The sequence below is a fragment of the Cryptomeria japonica genome, chromosome 4 (assembly GCF_030272615.1).
Source record: "Cryptomeria japonica chromosome 4, Sugi_1.0, whole genome shotgun sequence".
NCBI lineage: Eukaryota > Viridiplantae > Streptophyta > Pinopsida > Cupressales > Cupressaceae > Cryptomeria > Cryptomeria japonica.
In genome coordinates this window covers 502659745-502680377 of record NC_081408.1, presented here as the reverse complement: position 1 = coordinate 502680377, position 20633 = coordinate 502659745, and the positions used below count along the sequence as shown (strand labels likewise).

Sequence of the window (20633 nt, the reverse complement as noted above, 5' to 3'; positions counted from 1 at the left end):
GTGAAGTGCAAGATTTTGATGTCCCAAGTTTGGGACTCATTATTGTGGCATTAACCAAGTCTTTCATATCTATAGGATTTTTAGAAATGAAATGATTTTTTAAGTTCCATGGATTTTATATCTATATTTCCTAGAACTCACCTCAATCGTAATACAATTTTAGTTGTGGTAGATAAACTTGGTAAGGTCATATAATTTTGTTTGACTTAAGATATAGTATACTCAAAATAAATCATCCAAATCTTATGTAAATTAAACCTACGAAACTAAATGAGAAACAAAATAATTATCAAATGACATAATTTATTTATCATTTATTTTAGTAGAAAGAAAGAAATATTTTAATAAATATATAATTTTTTTATTAACTATTCAAAAAAAATTATATAAACTATAATATTAAAATAAATATTTTTCCCTTATTATATAATTGAAATAAATAAATTAAATTATATAATTTCTATGTCAACATGAAATAAAGTTTGATATAACTTAATTGCTATGTCGATAAGATTTATGTATGGAATTGATTTGCTCCATTGAATTATTTATTTATTTATAAAAGTAAAAAGTAGAGTAACTTGCTGCGACAAGAAGCTAATAAAGAGCTTCTTTGCAGCTAAATTTTAAAACAGAAATGGACCATCCAAGTGTTTCTGACAAAGATCGCCTAACACACATTTCAATCTTCTTCAACTGCTACCATTTTTGCTGTCTTCACCAAAGGGTGGAAGATAGCCAGCTATACAATAAAATCTAAACCTTTGAAAAGACTCAACACCATCCATTGACACGTCATACTTCTCTAATGCGGACTTCATTCTCTCCCAGTTTTTCTTCTCTGTTTCCCAGCTTTCTTCACTCTTCCCCCTTTTCTTACCGACCATCTGCTCTTTTATTTTTTCAAACTCATCGGACACCTGTTCTTTAAATTCTTTTAAATCTTTCTTCAACTCGTCAGAGATTACTTCCTTCAATTGTTTCATTTCCTTCTTTAATTCGTCAGAGATTACTTCCTTCAATCGTTTCATTTCCTTCTTCAACTCAACCAATGATTTCTCTAATGCATCAAGTTTCTGTTCCATGATTCTCTCCGCATTTGCCTTCTCACTGTTTTGGAAATCATCTGTACTTTTACTAATATCTTCCGGCTTTTTGGTTTTCACAATCTTCCCTTTGCCATTTTCATCATGGCTAGTCACCTTCATGTTCTCTCTCTCACGTTCTTCCATTAAATGCTCGACGATCATTAGCAGTGATGGTGCATTCATTTTAAGATCACCAATTTCTTTCCATTTCTGCAAAACACGATACAATATTCTGTTAATATCTCTACATTTTTAATGTGATAAATCTCAATTTCGCATAAAACTAATTAGTGAAATTGTGGCATACCTTTATGACAAGATTCATGAATTCCTGCCATTCCCAACACATAAATATCCAGGTGATCAACTCTACTTGCCATCCATAAAAATTCTTTGCTTTTTCATTTACAGAGAAAATGTACCAGACCAATCTGTGATAATTGAGAAGGCGCTTCCACTCGCGAGGATGTTTTCTGCAGTCTGTAGCCAACCTTTGAAAGTACAGAAAGGCATTCTCCTCTCCTCTGCTATACCTTACGAATAACATCTCTCTGACAAGAGTATATGAAGTGGGTTTTTCTTGCCCTGGATTAACATCGAAATTCAAATTTATTTCATTTATTGTTAAATGAGTAGAAATGTTACGAGAATGAAAGATCCACACTTCCTTCACTGGAATTTGTACGCCCTACAATAAAAATTATTTACCATCAACATATAAATTATTACACGAGGAAATTAGTATATAATTTTCCTTCTACTTAACCAAATTGAAACGCTATGCTCAACAGATTCAAGACAGTTTCACGTCACTGTCATCCAATTCCAACCTTGACATTCACTTAGTTCTCTTGCTTTTCTTTTTGATTGTTTTGCATAATAAACTCGGTAACAACAATATCTTTAATAGTTATTTTCATGCCTATTTTTCGTTTTCAATGTTTCATTCTGGGTGCATAATGCAGAATGTTATAGGTACTCATTTGTAGTAGTTTGTTTATTTTTTTTTGTCTTGCATTAGATGCATGAGAATATTTATTTTTCAATCTAGCAGTTAGCTAATATTAGTTTTCTATTATTAGCATGATCGAGCAAGAAGTATGTTCGATATATGTACTCTATTTTAACTGAAGCTTTCAATCAAGAATATTAAGGTTTTGTTTTCATCTCTGCTGTACACACATAGAGTAGTTTTTATTTAAAATCTTTATTCAATAATTTGTGATTGAATGAGATTGTTTTTTATTTTCTGATCTAATATTCATTCAGTATAGTGTAAGAACAACATATTTATTTCTTTCAATTGATATCAAAGTTTGGCTGCATAGTTTACTTCCATTTTGCAGATAGAAATTTCTTTTCCAAGAATTTCATAATGAAAAATGGCAATATTCCATTGCAGCTTTTGTTGTTCACCGTAAGAACTATGAAAATTGGAACATAAAGATGAAAACCCTATTATTATCCTAAGAATTTTAGGAATTAGTAGAAGTAGGATTCGTCGAGCCTACAAATTAGAATGCTTTGAATGTATTGAATGCAAATCAGTGAAATCAATTGAAAGAAGACAAGAAGAAGGACAATCGAGCTCACTTCACTATCGAATTTGGATTGGATATCTCAAGTTTTTCTTGTATTGTTGGTATGAGGAAGTCAAAGGATGCATCAAATGTTCTTCAAATTGCATATCAAGGAAATGAAGACTTCAAATCTTTCAAAGAGATCTTGAAAATCTAAGGGTGAAAGAAGCTAAGCACGTTCATGAATTCATTACTAGGACTCAATATATAGTAAATTAGTTTAGAACCCAAGGGGAAACTATCATATTATCTATTCCTTCAAAGTTTAATCCAATGGTGATTTCCATTGAAGAAAGTGAAAATCTAACTACTTTCAAAGTTGTAGAGTTGATAGATTCTTTGCAGTCTCATGAGGAGTGTATGCAACTTTCTATGGAGAGCCTAGTGCAAGTTTTTTTAACTATAGCAAAAAACGAAGACAAGTCTGAAATCCCTCCTCCTCACCCCTTTAAATCTTTAGGGGAGCCTTCTACAAATAGAGGACATAGTAGAGAAAGAGGAAGACGAATAAATTATATGGATCGTATAAGCATCCAGTGCAGACATTGTGAAAGACATGGACACTTTGAATTTGAATGCAGAAAGAAGGAATCTTATTTGAATAATCAAGAGCCAACTAAGGAGTATTTTGAAGAAGCCAATCACTACACATTCTTTGCATGCAATTTGGCAAAGGACCTTTCAAAATGATGTGTGGTTCCTAGACAACGATTGCTCAAATCATAAGACTGATAAATATGATCTCTTGGAAATTCTAGACGACTCTATAAGAAGTCAAATCAAATTTGGTGATGATAAAGAGGTTGGTGTAATGGGAAGAGGTACCCTTGTAGTGAAAACTAAGCAAGGAGAAACTACTTTTATTCATGACACTTTGCATGTGCCAAAATTATAGCATAATCTTTTGAGTATTGGGAAGATTATATCAAAAAATTATAAGGTTGTGTTTGAAGATAACTATTGCATTTTTTTTGATAAATCAACTAATCATCATCTTGTAGAAAAGACTTGCATGACAGAGAACAAGATTTTTCATCTCATATTGGCTTCTACTAGGATGCATGCCCTCAAGGTAACCAAAAATAATTTGTGGTTATGGCACCAACGTTTTGATCACCTAAATTTTCAAAGACTATGTTGGCTTCACTAGAAGAACATGGGGAAAGGACTTTCAACAATTTAGGCAAAAGGAAAAGTGTGTTTAGAGTGTGCACTTGACAAATAGCATTGAGATAGTTTTCTAATGAACAAGTCATCGAGGGAAAAATCTGCTCTGGAGGTTGTGCATGCAAACATATGTGGTGACATGCAAGAGGAATCCTTGGGTAAGAATCTATATCTCTTGACCTTTATTGATGATTTCTCATGCCACACATGGGTTTATTTCCTCAAGAAGAAATATGAAGCTTTTGCATGCTTCAAAGACTACAAGGCTTCGACACAGAAGTAGAGTGGGTATTTTCTCAAAATACTCATAACTGATAGAGGGGGATAATTTACTTCAAAAGAATTTGTTGATTTTAATAACGTTATGGCATCAAGAGACAACTAACTACAACCTACAACCCCCAAAAAATGGTGTTGCGGAAAAGAAAAACCCTAGCATTATGACAATGGCATGAAGCATGCTTTAGTCCAAAAATCTTCCCAATTGCTTGCTATTGGGGAGTAATAGTAGCTACAACAACATACATTCTGAATAGAAGCCCTATCAAGTTGCTGATGAATATCACTCCAAAGGAGGCTTGGAGTGGTCACAAGCCTTCAGTAGCTCACTTTCACGTATTTAGATGTCCTACATATGTTCATGTTTTAGAATAGAAATAAAGAAGTTAGATATAAAATCTCAACTTTGTATCTTTTAGGGCTATTTAAATGAAACCAAGGGTATGAATTCTATAATCTTGACACAAAGAAATGGATCATTAGTCATGATGTAGTTTTTGATGAAGGGGGAGTATGGCAAAGGTGTTCAACAAACCACACCACTCAACATGGGTGTTGAAGATGATCATGATCCTCCTCTTCCTAGAAGCTCAAGTGGAAATTCAAACTCCATTAATTGCTCAAGTTTGAGCCCTACAGGTGATAGTTCAGGTCCAGAATCAAGTCCAAGCTCTTCACGAAAGGTATGAAGTTTGAATGAAATATATCAGAGGAGCTCTACTATGAATCTAGTTGTAAATTTTTCTTTGTTTAGTTCAATTGAAGATAAACCCTCTATGTATGAAGCAGCAGTTAGAGAACAAGTATGGATTGATGCTATGAATGAAGAGATCCGCCATCATTCCACACATGAATTGGTTTGAAATGGACAAATGGAACCACAGTTTATGCTACAGCCAGTTTAATTGCTTTAAAAGATCAACTGGAACAATTGAAAACATGCTATGCTCAACGGATTCACACCAGTTTCACGTCACTGGCATACAATTCCAACCTTGCCATTCACTTCAGTTCTCTTGCTTTTCTTTTTGATTCTATTGCATAATAAAATGCATAAAAACAGTTTCATTAATAGTTAGTTTCAGTAAACTCGATGCATAATAAATCTGCATGTATGCAGAATGTAATAGGCAGTCCTTCATATCGTTTGTTTTTTGATCTGGCAGTTAGATATTATACGCATGATCGACCAGCAAGTTTGTTCTATATATGTACTCTGTTTTAACTGAATCTTTCAGTCAGAAATATTACAGTTTTGTTTTGATGTCTGCTGTACGCACACATAGCAGTCTTTATTTGAAATCCCTATTCAATAATGTCATTGAATCAGACGATATTTTGTTTTCTAATCTAATATTCATTCCGTATAGTGTAAGAGTTTCGTATTTTTTTCCTTCAAATTTGCTGGCTTAACTTTATGCGTACATTTACTTAAATGTCGTTTTGTCGTGACGGATAATGTCTGCAAAAACATAAATTAATGCTAACAGCAATAGATAAATGTAAGACAGAAACCTGTCGCATATCTCATGTCTGCTGTTTCCGATGGACTTTGCACGCTTATAGCAGTGTGGTCTTGTGCTTCACTGTTTTGTTCTACAGCTTCTTGTTCCTCGGCACTAGTGGTTGAGCTCCTATTATCTGGGACATCTTCTCTTTCCTCGTCACCATTAGTTGAGCTCCCATTATCTGGGATTAGAATTGCGAATAATATGTTTAGACGGGAAGTAAAATAAGAAAACAAAAACCAAGGCATTTCCGAGCTGTAAATTCTAATAACTGCACCCTTACCCTCTATAGAAGTTTTATTTTCATTTTCTGATACACCCAATTGTCCTTTTAAAAACCTGCTTGATTCTTCATCGCTAGGGTCGGGAAGATCCACTGGCACTTGTATGATTTTTTGTAAATACATGTCTGCCAATTCCTGGTTATCTTTAGCATTTGCATCCTCAAATTTCTTTATTATTGCTCTTTCTATCAATCTTTTGTCCATTCCTATTACCACATTGATATTGCACTCTGCTAGTACAAGATTAACAGCTGATAAAACCTGTGAAAAGTATAAAATGTGTCAAAACGAAATAGCTTGAAAGAAAGCCTATGAACTGAAAACTGAAAAATTGTTCTCAACATGAAAACCAGAGGGAGAAGTGAACAAATTACAGTTAGCATACCTTTAAGATCACAGATTCCTGGCATCTATCCAAATCGTCCACAAAAACAATTATTCGAAGATTGCTTCCTGATGCAGGGGTTAGCTTTGGAGCTTCTATGACCTTTTCATGGCTTCGATGATGGAATGGTAGTGATATTATGTACCATCCAGTAATTAGACCGCATATCACTTTGATGATGGTGAAGACCCAAGAAAAGACGGCAAACACCCAAGACAATACAACAAATACCCAAGAGGCTGTTTTGCCAATTTCATCTTTCAAGAAAGAAATATCTGGGATCACCTGTTCCTGATATCCCAGTTTATCGGCATGATCTGGGAATGATATATACTGCATTAACTGAGTACTAACGGGCTTTAAAACGCCCATTATTGACTTTGTTAGAGTCCACACAATTATTACTACGGCTGCTGGCGGCCATGCATATTTTGCTTTTACCCATCCCTTTAATTTGTCACCGTCCAAAACCACCCATAGTATCCAAGTAAACGAACTTACCAAAACCAATGCAAGGAGAGAGGGAAAGAAAATTTCAATCCATAGAGAATATTTCTTCTTTTCCCACGTATTTCGCCAGCAGGTGCTGAGCCATTGATCCTGGGTCATAATTCCTTCCAATTCTTTGGTAATCTCAACTGCTATACCTGCCAAAGCTTCTGTATCATCCTTATATTTCCATGCATTATACTGAACAGTTAAAACTGCTGGCACATTTTCCTCTGCTGGAGGATCTGCTTTTGGACGTGACGCGTTGGTTTTCAACTGCCAACATTGACAAATAAAAACAAAGAAAATCTAAATGTTTGAAAGCTAACATACGTTTTAAAATGAACTCAAAACAAATTTTGACTCGAGTTTCAAAAGCAACGGAGTGATTAGTGTTAAATTAGTTTAAACTTAAAATACTTCCATAATTAACGAAACTCTTACCATGTCACTACTGTTCATAGCAGCGAGTGCTTTAATAACCTTTAGGTACTTAAGGTCATACTCGTTCAGAATTTTATCCAGCTGGTAAATAAGCATTTCATTGAATATTTAGTTACAGCTAGTCTCTGTATACATATACTAGGCAATTGAATAAAAAGAGAAGACGACATACTGAGTTAAGAAATTACCTCTTTCTTAACTTCCTCTACACTAATATGCTTTAGCTTCCATCTAATATTATCCCACAAAACTAGAAATCTGTTTTTATTAACTCGTTCTTCACACTTTATTTGTCTGTATATGTGTTTACATTTCCTTTTCGCCTTTGTTGATAATTCACACGGTTTAATATCAGGTAATTCTAACTCCGAGCTTGATAACTTTGAGGATTGAAACAATGCCATTTGAGCTGCTGTTGTTAGCAAAATGCGTTGAGTCTGAATTGTTCAGAAAACGAACAAAACTTAGTCAATGTCCCTAACTCTAAAGAAATATTTGTTACAGGTTGAAGTCGAATTAGATGATACCTGGAGCATAAGGCTAGATTTACCCATACCCCAAGAGCCAGTGATACCGACAGCTATGGGAGGCTTTATGTAAGGATTCAAAAACAATGCAGCAAGACCTTGTGCATAGTCAAATCTTCCTGTTTTTCAAATATGATTAATACAATTATAAAATATAATTAAATTTATGATCGGTAGATTTTCAGGCAAAGGAGTGAAAAATATTTATTTACCAAGAGCGTCTGTTATAGCTGGTTTGTCATTTCCTTGTTCTTTGATTGTTTCAATTTGTCTTAAAACTGCATAGAAAGTGAGCAGGTCATCAATAGATCAAAATTATGATGTAAATACACAGGTAGGATCGAAAAATTACCTTTCTTTACCTCCTCTTGGTTTTCTGGCGTCCATTCCGGATCGCGAATGTCCCCTATTTGATAACCTCTGCTAATCAGTTCTTTTGTCATGTCAATCTGTCCAAGAGAAGCAGCCATTTTCAACAAATTGCCCTTATATTTCCTATTTAACGACTCGTCTTCTTTAAGCTTGTTCTTTTCATCTACAAGAAATTTGTGAAGCGGATCATTTTCTTTGCTTGGATATTGGTCAGCAGTGCCGAAGCCTGCTGCAGAGGCCCATAATAGGAGCGATTTCTCTTCGTCTGATTTACATGCCTCAAGAAGGTCAAGGGCCAATTCCTTTTTGTGCTCGGGGGCCAATTCCCTTTTGTCTTCAGCTTTCGCTTGCACTGCATAATGAAGAGCGGTTCTGCCATCGCAGTCGCGTTCTCTGAGAGGGTGTGCACCATGGTCCAACAGAATTTTCACTATATCCTTTTCTCCACGTTTTACTGCCATATGGAGGGGCGTTTGTGCGCGGATATCTGCTCTGCTCAAAAGTTTTGTTTTGATTTTATCCCTGGAAAGAAGCTCTTCAACAAACTCGGCTTTGCCTTGTGAAGCAGCAATATGCAACAGGGTTCGACCGCTGCTGTCCATCAAATCATCTCCAGACACATCTTTCTCCAAATATGCATCCAACAATTTCATAGACAGGCTTAGCTTGTAATTCTCGTTATAGGCAGGATATATTGATTTTCTGTCCTTGTACTCTCCTTTAACTACATCATATAATGGGTTTCGGCCATCTCTATCTTTGATATATATTAGTTCTGGATTTAATTCGAGAAGACCTTGACAGAGCTCTGCATGTCCATTCAAAGCTGCCTCATGGAGGGCAGTCCTCCCTCTGTTGTCGCGCTTGGCCACCATGTTTTCTGAATCTGGAGTTGCTCGTTCAATTAATAAGGAAATAATTTCCATTGCATTAGACTCATTGTCACACATAGCAGCCAAATGCAGAGCTGTTTTGCCTTCTTGATCACGATCACCATATGGCAGCCTTACTCCATTTTTAAACAGCCTGTCAGCGATACGCACATAACCAAGTTGTAAAGAGGTACATAGGAATTGTGCCGGATCCACTTTATTAAAATAAGTTTTTGACTCTTCTGACTTTGATAACAATTCTGCTATTGACTCATATTTCTTCTTCTCAACAGCTATATCTAAAGGTGTGTATCCTCTATTGTCTTTTAAATCAAGTGATTCACTGACACGCGGACTCTCCAGTAACACATCTATAACTTCATCAAACTCTCCTTCAAATGCATAGTGCAGGGCTGTCATACCCTTTTTGTCTTGAGCAGTCACTGAAGCGCCGCCACCGACAAGCAGTCCACAGATATGTGCACCTCCTTTCTCTGAAGCGCTGTGAAGAGCACTCCTACCTCTATCGTCTGCCGCATTCACTAACTCAGATATACTTTGTTCATCACACCTGTCTAGCAAAGCTTGTGTAATCTTTGTCCCCACATCTTTGTCGCGAATTTTCGTAACTAAGTGTAAGGCCGTTTTGGCTTTGTACTTACCAATTGCATAGCGTCGTCCAGGCTGGGCGCCGCATTGCAATAGCATCTCTACAACGGTACCAGCCATATTTTTTACTTGTTCGATATGAGTATACTCACCCTTCGCTACAATGAATAGAAGCTTGCTGAGAACACCATAATTACCCGTGGCATCATAGCACCTCCACATTGGGTTATGTCGTAACATGCTGTTAAAAGTTTGTGGGACACCGACTGCCTTCTCGGCAGCATGTCTCAGAATCTTTCCTGCACAGTTGTCCTGACAATGATGCGCGAGTGGTTCATGTATGATATCGGATCGAAAATCCGAGAGATACAAGAGAATGGAAGTGGCGGTCATCAAATCCTTCGGGCAGGGGCTTTTTATCTTCATCTTACTTATTTCTAGAAGGCTTGTAAGAGCAAAAACTTCTACAACATAGCCCGCAAAGCTGTCGCACACAAAACTCCAGAATGGCTCTGCAACGTCTCCCTTCCTTACAGAATCCGGAAGACAAAATTCTTCAGCTTCAAACAGTGCAAACATCCTCCATATGCCGCAACCCATGACTTCCATGGTGGCATAATATTCTGTAACAATTTTGATCATGCCAGATAGCACTTCTTTGACTGAATCTTTGCCAGAATACTTCGTCTTTCCTGCCTTCTGAAGCGCAGCACCTCCCTCTTCCCCAAGTCTTCTGGCTACATGACCCATTATTTTGTTCTTCTCTTCAAAAAAATTGACATCACCGAGTAATATGTTTCCCTCTATCACTTCCCCAATGTTCATGGTCTCAGAATTCGACCAAGAGTTTAGCAACCAGTAAACTACTTCATAATTCCAATCATCTACGCACAAAAATAATGCCACTTCTTTTCCTCGTTCGGTGAGATGAACATTAGCGTATGTGCCACCTGGAAACACTTCTAAAATACCCGTTAATTAAACATCAGCAGATACACCTCTTGGAAATATTTCTTAGTAATAATTAAACATAATATCATTTCGAACAACTAGATGATGAGCTCCAGATGATATAAATGTTAAAGGTCGGTTGTCTACAATTCAACAAAGTTTGAACACAGAGATGTAAGGACTGTCCATTTAAGTATGGATCCTTGAAAACTTCATCAACATCATTGTAGTCTTTTATGTGTCCAAATGGTTTAATCAATCAATAAATAAATAAAATTAAAATCATTATTAATGTTTATATATTAAAAAATAATTGTTCATTATAAATAAAAATGTATTAAGTTAAGAGATTATTTAAAATGTGTATAGAATATATCATATGGACATTTCTGTAAGACATATATTACATCTAATAGTGTTCTAATTTTAAAACTTTATTTTTCTTATCATTATTATCCAAAACTACCATGTAAATAACTATTATATATATGTATTGATTCATTATGAGTTTGTTGGAACAAATAAAAAGGTTAGATCTATGCTATTAGCAAAAATATTTCCTTTTTTTACTTACTCAAATGATGAACCCTAAACATGCAATCTTATCTCATGCATAATGCCATATCAAAATAAAGTTTCCAAACACTATCATGAGACTAGAGGGACACCAAAATCATTCTTGTATCCCATAAAAAGTTTACATCTAAAAACAAAATGATCCTTAGTCCCTATTTACTGAAAGCTAAGTAAAAATAATTTGTTCATTTATTAGAGTGTAGCAATCTATTTCAATCCTCAAATGGTGAAAGTAAATGTTGGAATCGTTTGTTGTTGCGCCAAAAGATCGACCTATCAATGCTCACTACAAACGTCAAACTTAACCCAGATCCACGGGAGGCTCACTGCCATGTCACAAATTTTGAGGTCAAAATTGAATGCCTCACTGACAAGGGGGCAAACAATCCTCCTCTCAAGGTGACCTGAGGGTTCAAACCCGTGACCCATGGCTCTAATACCAAATGTTGGAATCATTTGTCGTTGCGCCAAAAGCTCAAACTATCAATGCTTGCTACAAATGTCAGACTTAACCCAAATCCATGGGAGGCTCACTACCATGTCAAGAATCCTGAGGTCAGCATTGAACGCCTCACTAACAAGGGGGCAATTCACTGCCAACAATAAACCCATATCTAACCAAGGGGAACCTAAGTTGATGGGATCAATGGTTTCAAAGATAGTTCAAAAAGATAATATCTCCATCACAAATTTGAATAAATGTAGATGCATAATCCTTCATTTTTCAACTCAATAGCTTAGGAGGAGAAATCCATGTAGTTTAGATTGGGTCTAGAAGGAATGTGGGAGTTCTTATGCTCTTTTGTTTCTTGTGATCATGAAGCTTGCTACTATTTGTCTCTATTATAAACTTTGTGATTGTCTTATTGCTATGTCATGACTTTTAGCAAACCTTTATCACTATCATTTAACTTACCATTGGATCATTCACGGTTGCTACTTCTAGTGACCCCTTCTTCAAAATACCTTTGGCTCTTAAATATCATCAGCAGCTCTGTCCTCTCAATGTCAAGGGCTTCCTCTACTATTATTGTCTAGAATTTAAAATTGTGACCTCTAGGATGGAATCATTGAACGATATGCTATCTCATGACTGCTCTTAATGGCATCCAATGTTGATACTATTCTTGTGCTGCTATAGAACCTCAAACTTGACTTTAATAAGGATTGCAAATATCAGTTTTACACTGTCTTAATGTGTATGTTGGCTCACAAATCGATAGATCCCTAGACCCTAAAGACTTGGCCATGTTCCTATCAACACGTCTAAGGCTGGATTTGGCCAACAAATGAGATTTAGTTGCGAGGTTGTAATCTCTTGCACTTCTTTCTCTGCAAGACCAAGGCGGGTAGACCTTAACAATGCCTCAAGACACTGAAATCATACATGGGCTAACATTGTTACATTGAGTAGATGTCTCAATGAAAATATACCAAGGAAAGAAGAATAAACTTTCAGTTTTGCCTATAACATCAGTTTATATCTCATATGCTTGTATTGAGACTGGTTTTCTAAACTATCAACTACTATTGTAGACATATAAAAGGTGAAATAAGAATTCAAAAGATAAACAAGGAATATAAAATTTGAAATGAGAATGACCTTGAAAATATAAAACAAATCAGTACCTATCTAGGGTAAACAAAGTCCAACCTACAGAATGTCAATATTTGAAATGCAACCATTCAATTAGCACTCTAAACATTTCATGACTTGCACAATCTGTTCTGAAAATCATAACAAAATTACCAATATTTTTAAATCAACCACATATTGCAGTAACCTTGAAAGTAGACTTTAACTCTTTCATTAAACGAGATCCACATTCAGATCACACATTACTACTTGAGGAAGAAAAATTCATATGCCATTAACATAAATATACATACAATATGTGGACACAAAAATATAAGGCAATCTAAAAATGATTTTCATTGATTAATTTTCAAAATATTAGTATACATTACAAAAGGACATATGTAGTAAGGAAATGTTCACTCTATTTCTATTTCTCTTGGCCTATTACATACTACTTTGTGAAAATTTCCATAATCCTCTCACTATGGCCCTGGATTCCCTTTTATAAATACAAGGGAGCAAAATAAGCTTCAGGTCATAAGTGACACATGTCAAAATATCATTAGTTAAATTTTTTTTTTAAATATTGCCAAAATAGCTTAAGATCTATCTCATAAGCAAGTCTTCATGGATCATTAATTGTGGTGGATGCAAGGATTGAATCTGGAAACTAGAGCTCCATTATGTTAGGTGGTCAGTTTTGTACTTACATTGACTGCCATGGGGGTTTGGATTTTGGAAGTTGGGGTAGATGCACATGGATAGATTTGTAGTGGTTGAGCCTTCCAATCAGCTCACCAGAATTGATAACCTGCATAAGACAAAATAAAAAAACATACCAAAATTGGTGTAGCTTTAATTTTACACATCTTCTTCAGACTGATCCTCCTCCAATGAGTAGTACTTTTTGTGCCAAAATTCAACCTCATTGGTTGGCCAGACAAAAGACCTCAAGCCCTCCATTTTTTTCATTACCTCTTTCATCCTAGGAGTCGGTACAATAACAATCTCTAGTATAAAGTTATGATAAAAAGAATCCACATCGATGATTTTATCAATAATCATATGATAAGTATTCTCTTGATTAGGTGCATTGGTCAATGTATCTAGGACTACATTTATTGTTGGTTTGAAGTCCTCCTTCCATCCAGCAAGATCCTTTACTTGCCCCTCATTTGTAAAAAATGTGGGAATGTCCCAGTTTTCCAGGTCCTTGAAAGATCCCATCTTTTCATTTAATGCCTTTCTTTCATCCTCCACATCGGGTAATTCTTTGATTAAAAAATTATAATTCTTCCATGTAGACCCCACATTTTGAGGTTCCTTGGGGTCATTTTTTATGGCCAAAAGAATTTCTATCAATTGATGTGCGTTTGGGAACCAAGTCATCTTGATAGGTTGAAAGAATGAAAGAATTTCATCCAATTGATCACTCAATTATGACACCAAAGAATAGGAGGTATGGACCTCATCAAGCTTATTAAGCAGTCTACTTGAAATCTGCAAAATTGTAGACCTCCTAATCTCAAGATAATTTTTCTCGGCCTCATCTTTTGCCTTTTACAGTTCCTCTTTCATCTTTTCCAACTCCTTAGGTCCGGGACCCACTGAAGATGTCGAGTCTCTTGCAGCCAAGTCAATTTTTAACTTGGTATTTTCAATGCATAGCCGCCTGTGATCAATATTAAGGGCCACGTGTGATGCCTTGAGCTTTTCACACTGCTTTTCCTGCTCTTCCACAACCAATTTGGTGAATTGGGCTACATGCATTGAGATGGCAACAACCTTTGATGCAGTTGTGTCCACTAGAGTTCTAATGACTACATCACCCCTGTTTATGCTCCACCCCTTGTAGTACCATGGGCTTATTTGTATTAGGAGCTTTAGACCATAAGGCAAAATCTTTTATGCTTGGGTTGACCCCGGATCCATGTTCTCCAAATTCTTATGCATACATGAGGTCTTCTTGCCTCATTATTTGGTCCAAAATGAAAATTTTCTCAAGGTCCTTTTGGTACCAAGAAGATGCCACTCTTTTTGACTCATTCTCTAGCCTTTTGAGGAGTGCATTTAATATTATTCTTATCAAAATTTTGCATCTCCTCTTCAGATAATTCCTTTAACTTTTCTCGCAACCAAAAAGATTTGAATTCATCTGTATAGATGAAATTATTATCTAAGATGAATTGTCTTGAGGCAATTACTCTCTCATCTGTAACTTCATCCTCGGGGATGGCATTGGGGATGATTGCCATGTCCATATCCACAAGCACTCCTACAACTTCATCTTCTTGAAAAGCATCATGAGGAGGGGAAGGTGGTGGCACACTAGAATCCATCTCCTCATCACTAATGTCAGCAAAATTAGAGATTCTAGCCCTCCTCTTCGCAAACCTTCTTATTGCCCCAACACTTGGTTTCTCTGTTCTTTGGGGATCTTGTTAGGAAGAACCTTGTGAAGTCCCCTCTATTATTATAACTTCCTTCTCTTTATATCTTACAGGGAGTGAATGTAGGCCTCTCTTCAGGGACTATGTCACGATGCTTACCCTGTCTTCAGGTCAACTCTTTTGTGATTAATTAATCAAACGTTCAGACTTTACATGACATCCTGACAAAGCCATTATGAATGTTCATCAAAAATCCATGAAATTCAGGCTCTTCTTCTCTCCTTTCTCTTTCCAATTTATTTAAATAGTCCCATTTCTCCTTCTTTTCAAGGCCTCAGATGGGTAGGCATTCCTAATTAGATCCCCCCTTTCATCGAAACTATGAGTAAATTCCCTCACTTTTAACTTGTTAACCCTTACATCATTAATATATCTTTTTGGATCAAAATTTCTTGCTTGGCTGACCTTTAGCCTATAATTATTTACAAGGAAGTCTTGCACTTTATTAAGGGTGTTGATGAGCTTAAAATATGCTCATAATTTGGATGTTATGATAAACTTTTAAATGCCTTTACTGTTGTTATTTCGTGGCTGTTCAAACTTTGTTGAAACCTTTTATTGGGATATCCTGTAGCAAGATACTTTTATATTCCTGCAGCTCATTGTGTTGACTTGATTGCATTTATCGTATACAGTTTTTGAATGATGAAGTAGATTTAAATGTGTGATTAATGAATAGATATCGTGTATATGCCATACGCCTTTTCTGTTGCCTGTTACCTTTTGTTGCAGGTTGTTGAAGAATGATCGAGTCAAGCGCAGCTAATCTCGGCCTTGCAGTAAAGTCCATTTCCTGCACGACTTCGAGGGGGCTCCGGCGAAGACTCTTTGACCAAAACCATGGGAAAGAATTTTAATGACAGTTAATCTGGAAAGAGTGGAGCGCTAGATTCTCTTTGGATCGGGTTGAACGCATAAATTCATTTATGAAGTTTGTTCCTTGATTCGGGGATATATTTTACTCCCACGTCTTTCTTTGATGAAGTTAGTTAGTTAGTTGCTCTCCTGTTTTTAAATAAAGCTCTCCTCCTGCACGAGAAAAAAAGGAGAGATGATAGATAGAGTAAGATAGAATCAGAGTAGTAGATATCATGTAAGAATCAATATGATAATGAAAGACAGAATCTGTTTAACCAGAGACAGAGTTTGTTGTTAGTTTCCATATCAACAAAACAATGTATGTCATTCTATTTTAATGAATAAAGTTCAATGAAGTTCTGAGTTTAGCATCTGTGTAATCAGTAGATGCTTGCTAAGGGGGCCCACTTAGTAAGTATCTGTAGCTAGTTAGTTAGTTGTTCTTTCTTGTTAAGCTTCAGTTTACTTTCATCTTTAAAGTTTTTATACAAACTCAGCCTTATATTGCTTCTGCAGCACAAGGAATCCATCACTGTACCTGTTCCTGCAACATAAGGTCAGTTCATAGTCTGTGTTTCAGTTGTAGTTATCATGGTTTCTGTTTTAATCAAATCATGGTTGAGTTAAAGAACTTTGCATTACCTTCCTGTAGCGTAGATAGAATTTCTTTCCAATATGTATTTCTGCTAAGAGTTGACCAAAATGAGTTCCTAGTGCATATATTTTGCTGCGCCATTTAAAGTATACGTCCCCTGGTTTGACAAGTAAATGAACGTCTACAGAGAGAGATATTGGTCACCTTTTGGAATGCCCAATTCCCAGGAAAGGTTTTACTGTGATTTTCATATCCTTTTGTGGGCGCGACCATTTTTGGCACCGTTGCCGGGAATGGCATCTACCTAGGAGTTTATCAGAAGTCATTTTTAGCATTAGTTTAGCTTGTTAGTAAAATTTTCTAGATCCTTCAAGCCACTATTCATCATATTGCATGCATAGAAGAAGAAGAGATGCCTAGGAAGATTCCTCCCTGAAAATCTGTTTATTGAACTACCATTTGACCCAGCTGACAACGAACCTGAGGAAAATCCATTTGCTCTGTTATTCCAGCAACCAAACATGGCAAATAATCCACCTCCTGCATTTGAGTTTCCTATTGTTCCTTAGGGAGATACTGGCAATCTTAAAAACATTCCCTCTTCTTTGCTTCCAAAGTTTTATGGCCTGGTCACAGAGGACCCAGAAACCTTTCTGTTTGAATTTGATGTCCTCTGTCGCAATTATGACTACAACACAGACGCTCATAAACTGAAGTTATTTCCTTCCACCTTGAAGGAAGGAGCTCTCAGATGGTTCATGAGTCTGGGAAGAGGTGTCGTCGATAGTTGGGCGACCATGCAGACGACATTCCTTGACAAGTATAAGGAATATTGTAAGAGCGCCAGCAAAAGTGATGACATATTCCGAATTCAACAGAAGGACGATGAAAGTCTGGAAGATTATATTTCCAGATTCTTATTTTCACTAAAGAGGAATTCAAACCATACTCTCAACGAGGACTCTCAGAAACTATTGTTTCTAAGGGGAATCAGTGATGCTGTATAGATGCCCTGGACTTGATAGGAGGAGGTGATATAACCCAACTGCCTTGGGATGATATAAAGAAAATATGTCTTAACTACTCTCGAGCAATAGTTAAGAAAGGTCGAGGTCATCATGCTACAATAGGGAAGTCTTCTTCTGGTGGAGTTTCCCGAATGGAGATAACAAATTTGCTATCTGACTTCAAGCAGGACATCATTAATAATATGGCTACACAACTGGACACTATGCAAGCTCGGAAGAAACATGAGGAGGCTGAAGCAGTTTTGGCTGAGTTCTGTCCACATTGCAGACAAAAGAAGCGTGACTGCAGATGCAAGATGGTGGCTAATTTGGAAGCCAAACAACTACTTACTGACTTCAAGCCAGTAGAAGGAGATGATGATCAAGTGTTCTTTGTTGCACAAAAGAAACCATGGGCCCAAAGACAAGGTATGCCTCAAGATCCTTTAACTTTTGGTAATTCCTATTCTGGCTATAATAACCAATGGCAATATGCATATGGACCACCACCACCCTGGAATCCACCTCAACCAAATTGACCTAATTATCAGAACCAGCAATGGTAATCCCCTCAAGGACGATGGCAGCAGCCAAAAGGGCAATGGACCCCACCTTCAGGAAATTGGCAGCAAAATCTTCAATGGCGAGGCCCTCAGCAATGGCAAAACCAGTCCTCTGGATTCCTGCAGCTTCCACAGCCACAACCACAGGCCCTTATGCCGCCTCCTACAGTAACTGCCACAAATCCTGGACCTCCAAAACAAACGCCTATGCCTGCCCAGTCGTTGCCCAATCCCAATAATAAGCAACAGCAGCCTGCGTATCTTGCTGAAGCCAACCAATATCAAGCTTATGCTTTAAATGTTAATGACATCCATTTGAGGTCTGGAACTACTTTACCTGCTCCAAAACCGCCTATGATTACTGAAATACCAGATTCTCCCCATGAAGAATCTACTATACCTGTTGTTCCTACTGAGCACATGCCCATAACTGATACAGTTCCTAAAGAGTCTGTTCTGCAAAATCAAGACAACCCACCTTTTCCTCAGAGGTTGCAAAGTACTGCATATAAACCCATGGAAGAATCCACTTTTGACATTCTGGATCAGCTCAAGAATGTGCAGATTCAAATTCCTTTATTTCAGGCTATTAAAGATATTCCTAGTTTTGGAAAAGCTATTAAAGAAGCCTGTTTGAAGAAGTCTGGACGAAAAAAAAGGATCCTCAAACAATTCATGTACTAGGAAAATTGGCTGATATAATATTGGGAAATGTAGTTATTCCAAAGTATATTGACCCTGGAAGTCCTGTAGTGCAGATAAATGTAAATGGCCAAGTTGTAAAAAAAGTTTTGATTGATTTAGGTGCTGCCATTAATGTCATGACAAAGCATACTATGGACTCCCTGAACATTTCAAACATTAGGTCTACACCCACAGTTCTGCAGCTTGCAGACAGCTCCACAGTTAAACCTGATGGGATAGTAGAAAATGTAATTGTCACTCTTGAATCTTGGGAGTATCCTGCTAATTTCACAATATTATCAGTTAAGGAAACTTTAGGAGGATATCCAGTTATTCTTGGTAGACCATCGTTAGCAACTGCTGATGCTTTTATAGGATGTCGTTCTGGAGATATGACCATTTCTGATGGACAGTCCACAAAGAAATTGGATCTGTATCCACCTGCTAGGCCTCAGCCAGATTTGTCCCAACCTGTTTGGCCAGATGTGGGGGAAGAAATTGAAGAAGTCAATTCTTTGGTTCAATTAATGATGATTCAAAATGACCCATTCTCACAACTTCAGAGTGAGGATGTCTTGCTATTTCAAATTCTACAGTACAACTCTGATCCAAATGGTACTCATTTACAATGTTTCCTGCAACAACCAGATTTTGAAAGTTCACTGCCTAAACTTCCAGCAATTTTTCATAATTTGCTTCCACAAGAGATACAAACATTACCTGTAGACTCTATGAGTAATCTCACGGAGCAAATAGAATTGTCTCAAGGTCATTGTTTGAATATCAATAGCAAGCTGTCACAGTCTCAACAGGCTAACGTATTAAAAATGCTACAAGAACAGCATAAAGTTTTTGCATGGGAATATGGGGACATGCAAGGAATAGATCCTCGAGTTTGTACTCATAGGATATATATCAAAAAAGATTGTTCACCAATTAGACAACCTCAAAGAAGAGTAAATCCAGCACTTAGAGAGATAGTTAAAACTGAGCTTCAAAAGTTGCTTGATGCTGGTTTTATTTATCCAATCTCTTACAGTCAATGGGTTTCTCTATTAGTCATTGTCCCCAAGAAAGGTGGAAAATGGAGAGTATGTGTAGATTACAGAGAATTGAACAATGCCACTAAAAAAGATCACTTTCCACTACCTTTTGTAGATCAAGTACTAGACTCACTGTCTGGCAAAAGATATTTTTCATTTTTGGATAGTTACAGTGGGTACAATCAGATAAAAATTGCCCTTGAAGATCAAGATAAGACCACTTTTACCTGTCCATGGGGAACATTTGCTTATTTGGTCTTGCCTTTTGGCCTATGCAATGCGCCAGCAACATTTCAGAGAGCAGTAATTAGTATCTTTGCTGATATATCTCATGAATGTATGGATGATTTCACTACCTATGGAGTCACATTTGAAGAAGCACTGGTGAATTTAGAAAAAGTATTGAAAAGGTGTAGAGAACAAAATTTGTCTCTAAACAGTGAGAAGTGTTTTCTAATGATGGAAGAAGGTATTGTTCTAGGTCATCATGTTTCAAAGAATGGAATTCAGGTTGACCCTGCTAAAATTGAAGTAATTCAGAATTTACAAACTCCTGCAAAACAGAAAGATGTCAGAAGTTTTCTTGGTCATGCAGGGTATTATAGAAGGTTTATAAAAGACTTCAGTAAAATTGTCAGTCCACTTTATGCTTTGTTAACAAAGGATTCTCAATTTGAGTGGACAGAGGCCTATGAAAAATCCTTCCTACAACTAAAGGACTTG

At 36.6% G+C, this 20633-nt stretch overlaps 1 protein-coding gene across 2 annotated transcripts in view; it reads right to left on the bottom strand.

The window, feature by feature from the left end:
* Window positions 1-513: 513 nt before the first annotated feature.
* The window catches only part of LOC131053482 (uncharacterized), a 63481-nt gene continuing 43361 nt past the window's right edge, over window positions 514-20633 (bottom strand). The window contains exons 3-12 of one of the 2 annotated variants that reach the window (XM_057988105.1): window positions 8104-10566; window positions 7964-8029; window positions 7752-7870; window positions 7413-7661; window positions 7225-7305; window positions 6292-7056; window positions 5906-6167; window positions 5630-5803; window positions 1396-1673; window positions 514-1298 (exon numbers count right to left, since the gene is read on the bottom strand). In XM_057988105.1, the coding sequence (XP_057844088.1) occupies window positions 693-1298; window positions 1396-1673; window positions 5630-5803; window positions 5906-6167; window positions 6292-7056; window positions 7225-7305; window positions 7413-7661; window positions 7752-7870; window positions 7964-8029; window positions 8104-10566 (5063 nt within the window). In that variant the 3' untranslated portion in view covers window positions 514-692. The remainder of the gene's footprint in view (window positions 1299-1395; window positions 1674-5629; window positions 5804-5905; window positions 6168-6291; window positions 7057-7224; window positions 7306-7412; window positions 7662-7751; window positions 7871-7963; window positions 8030-8103; window positions 10567-20633) is intronic. The other variant, XM_057988106.1, reaches the window with a different exon arrangement.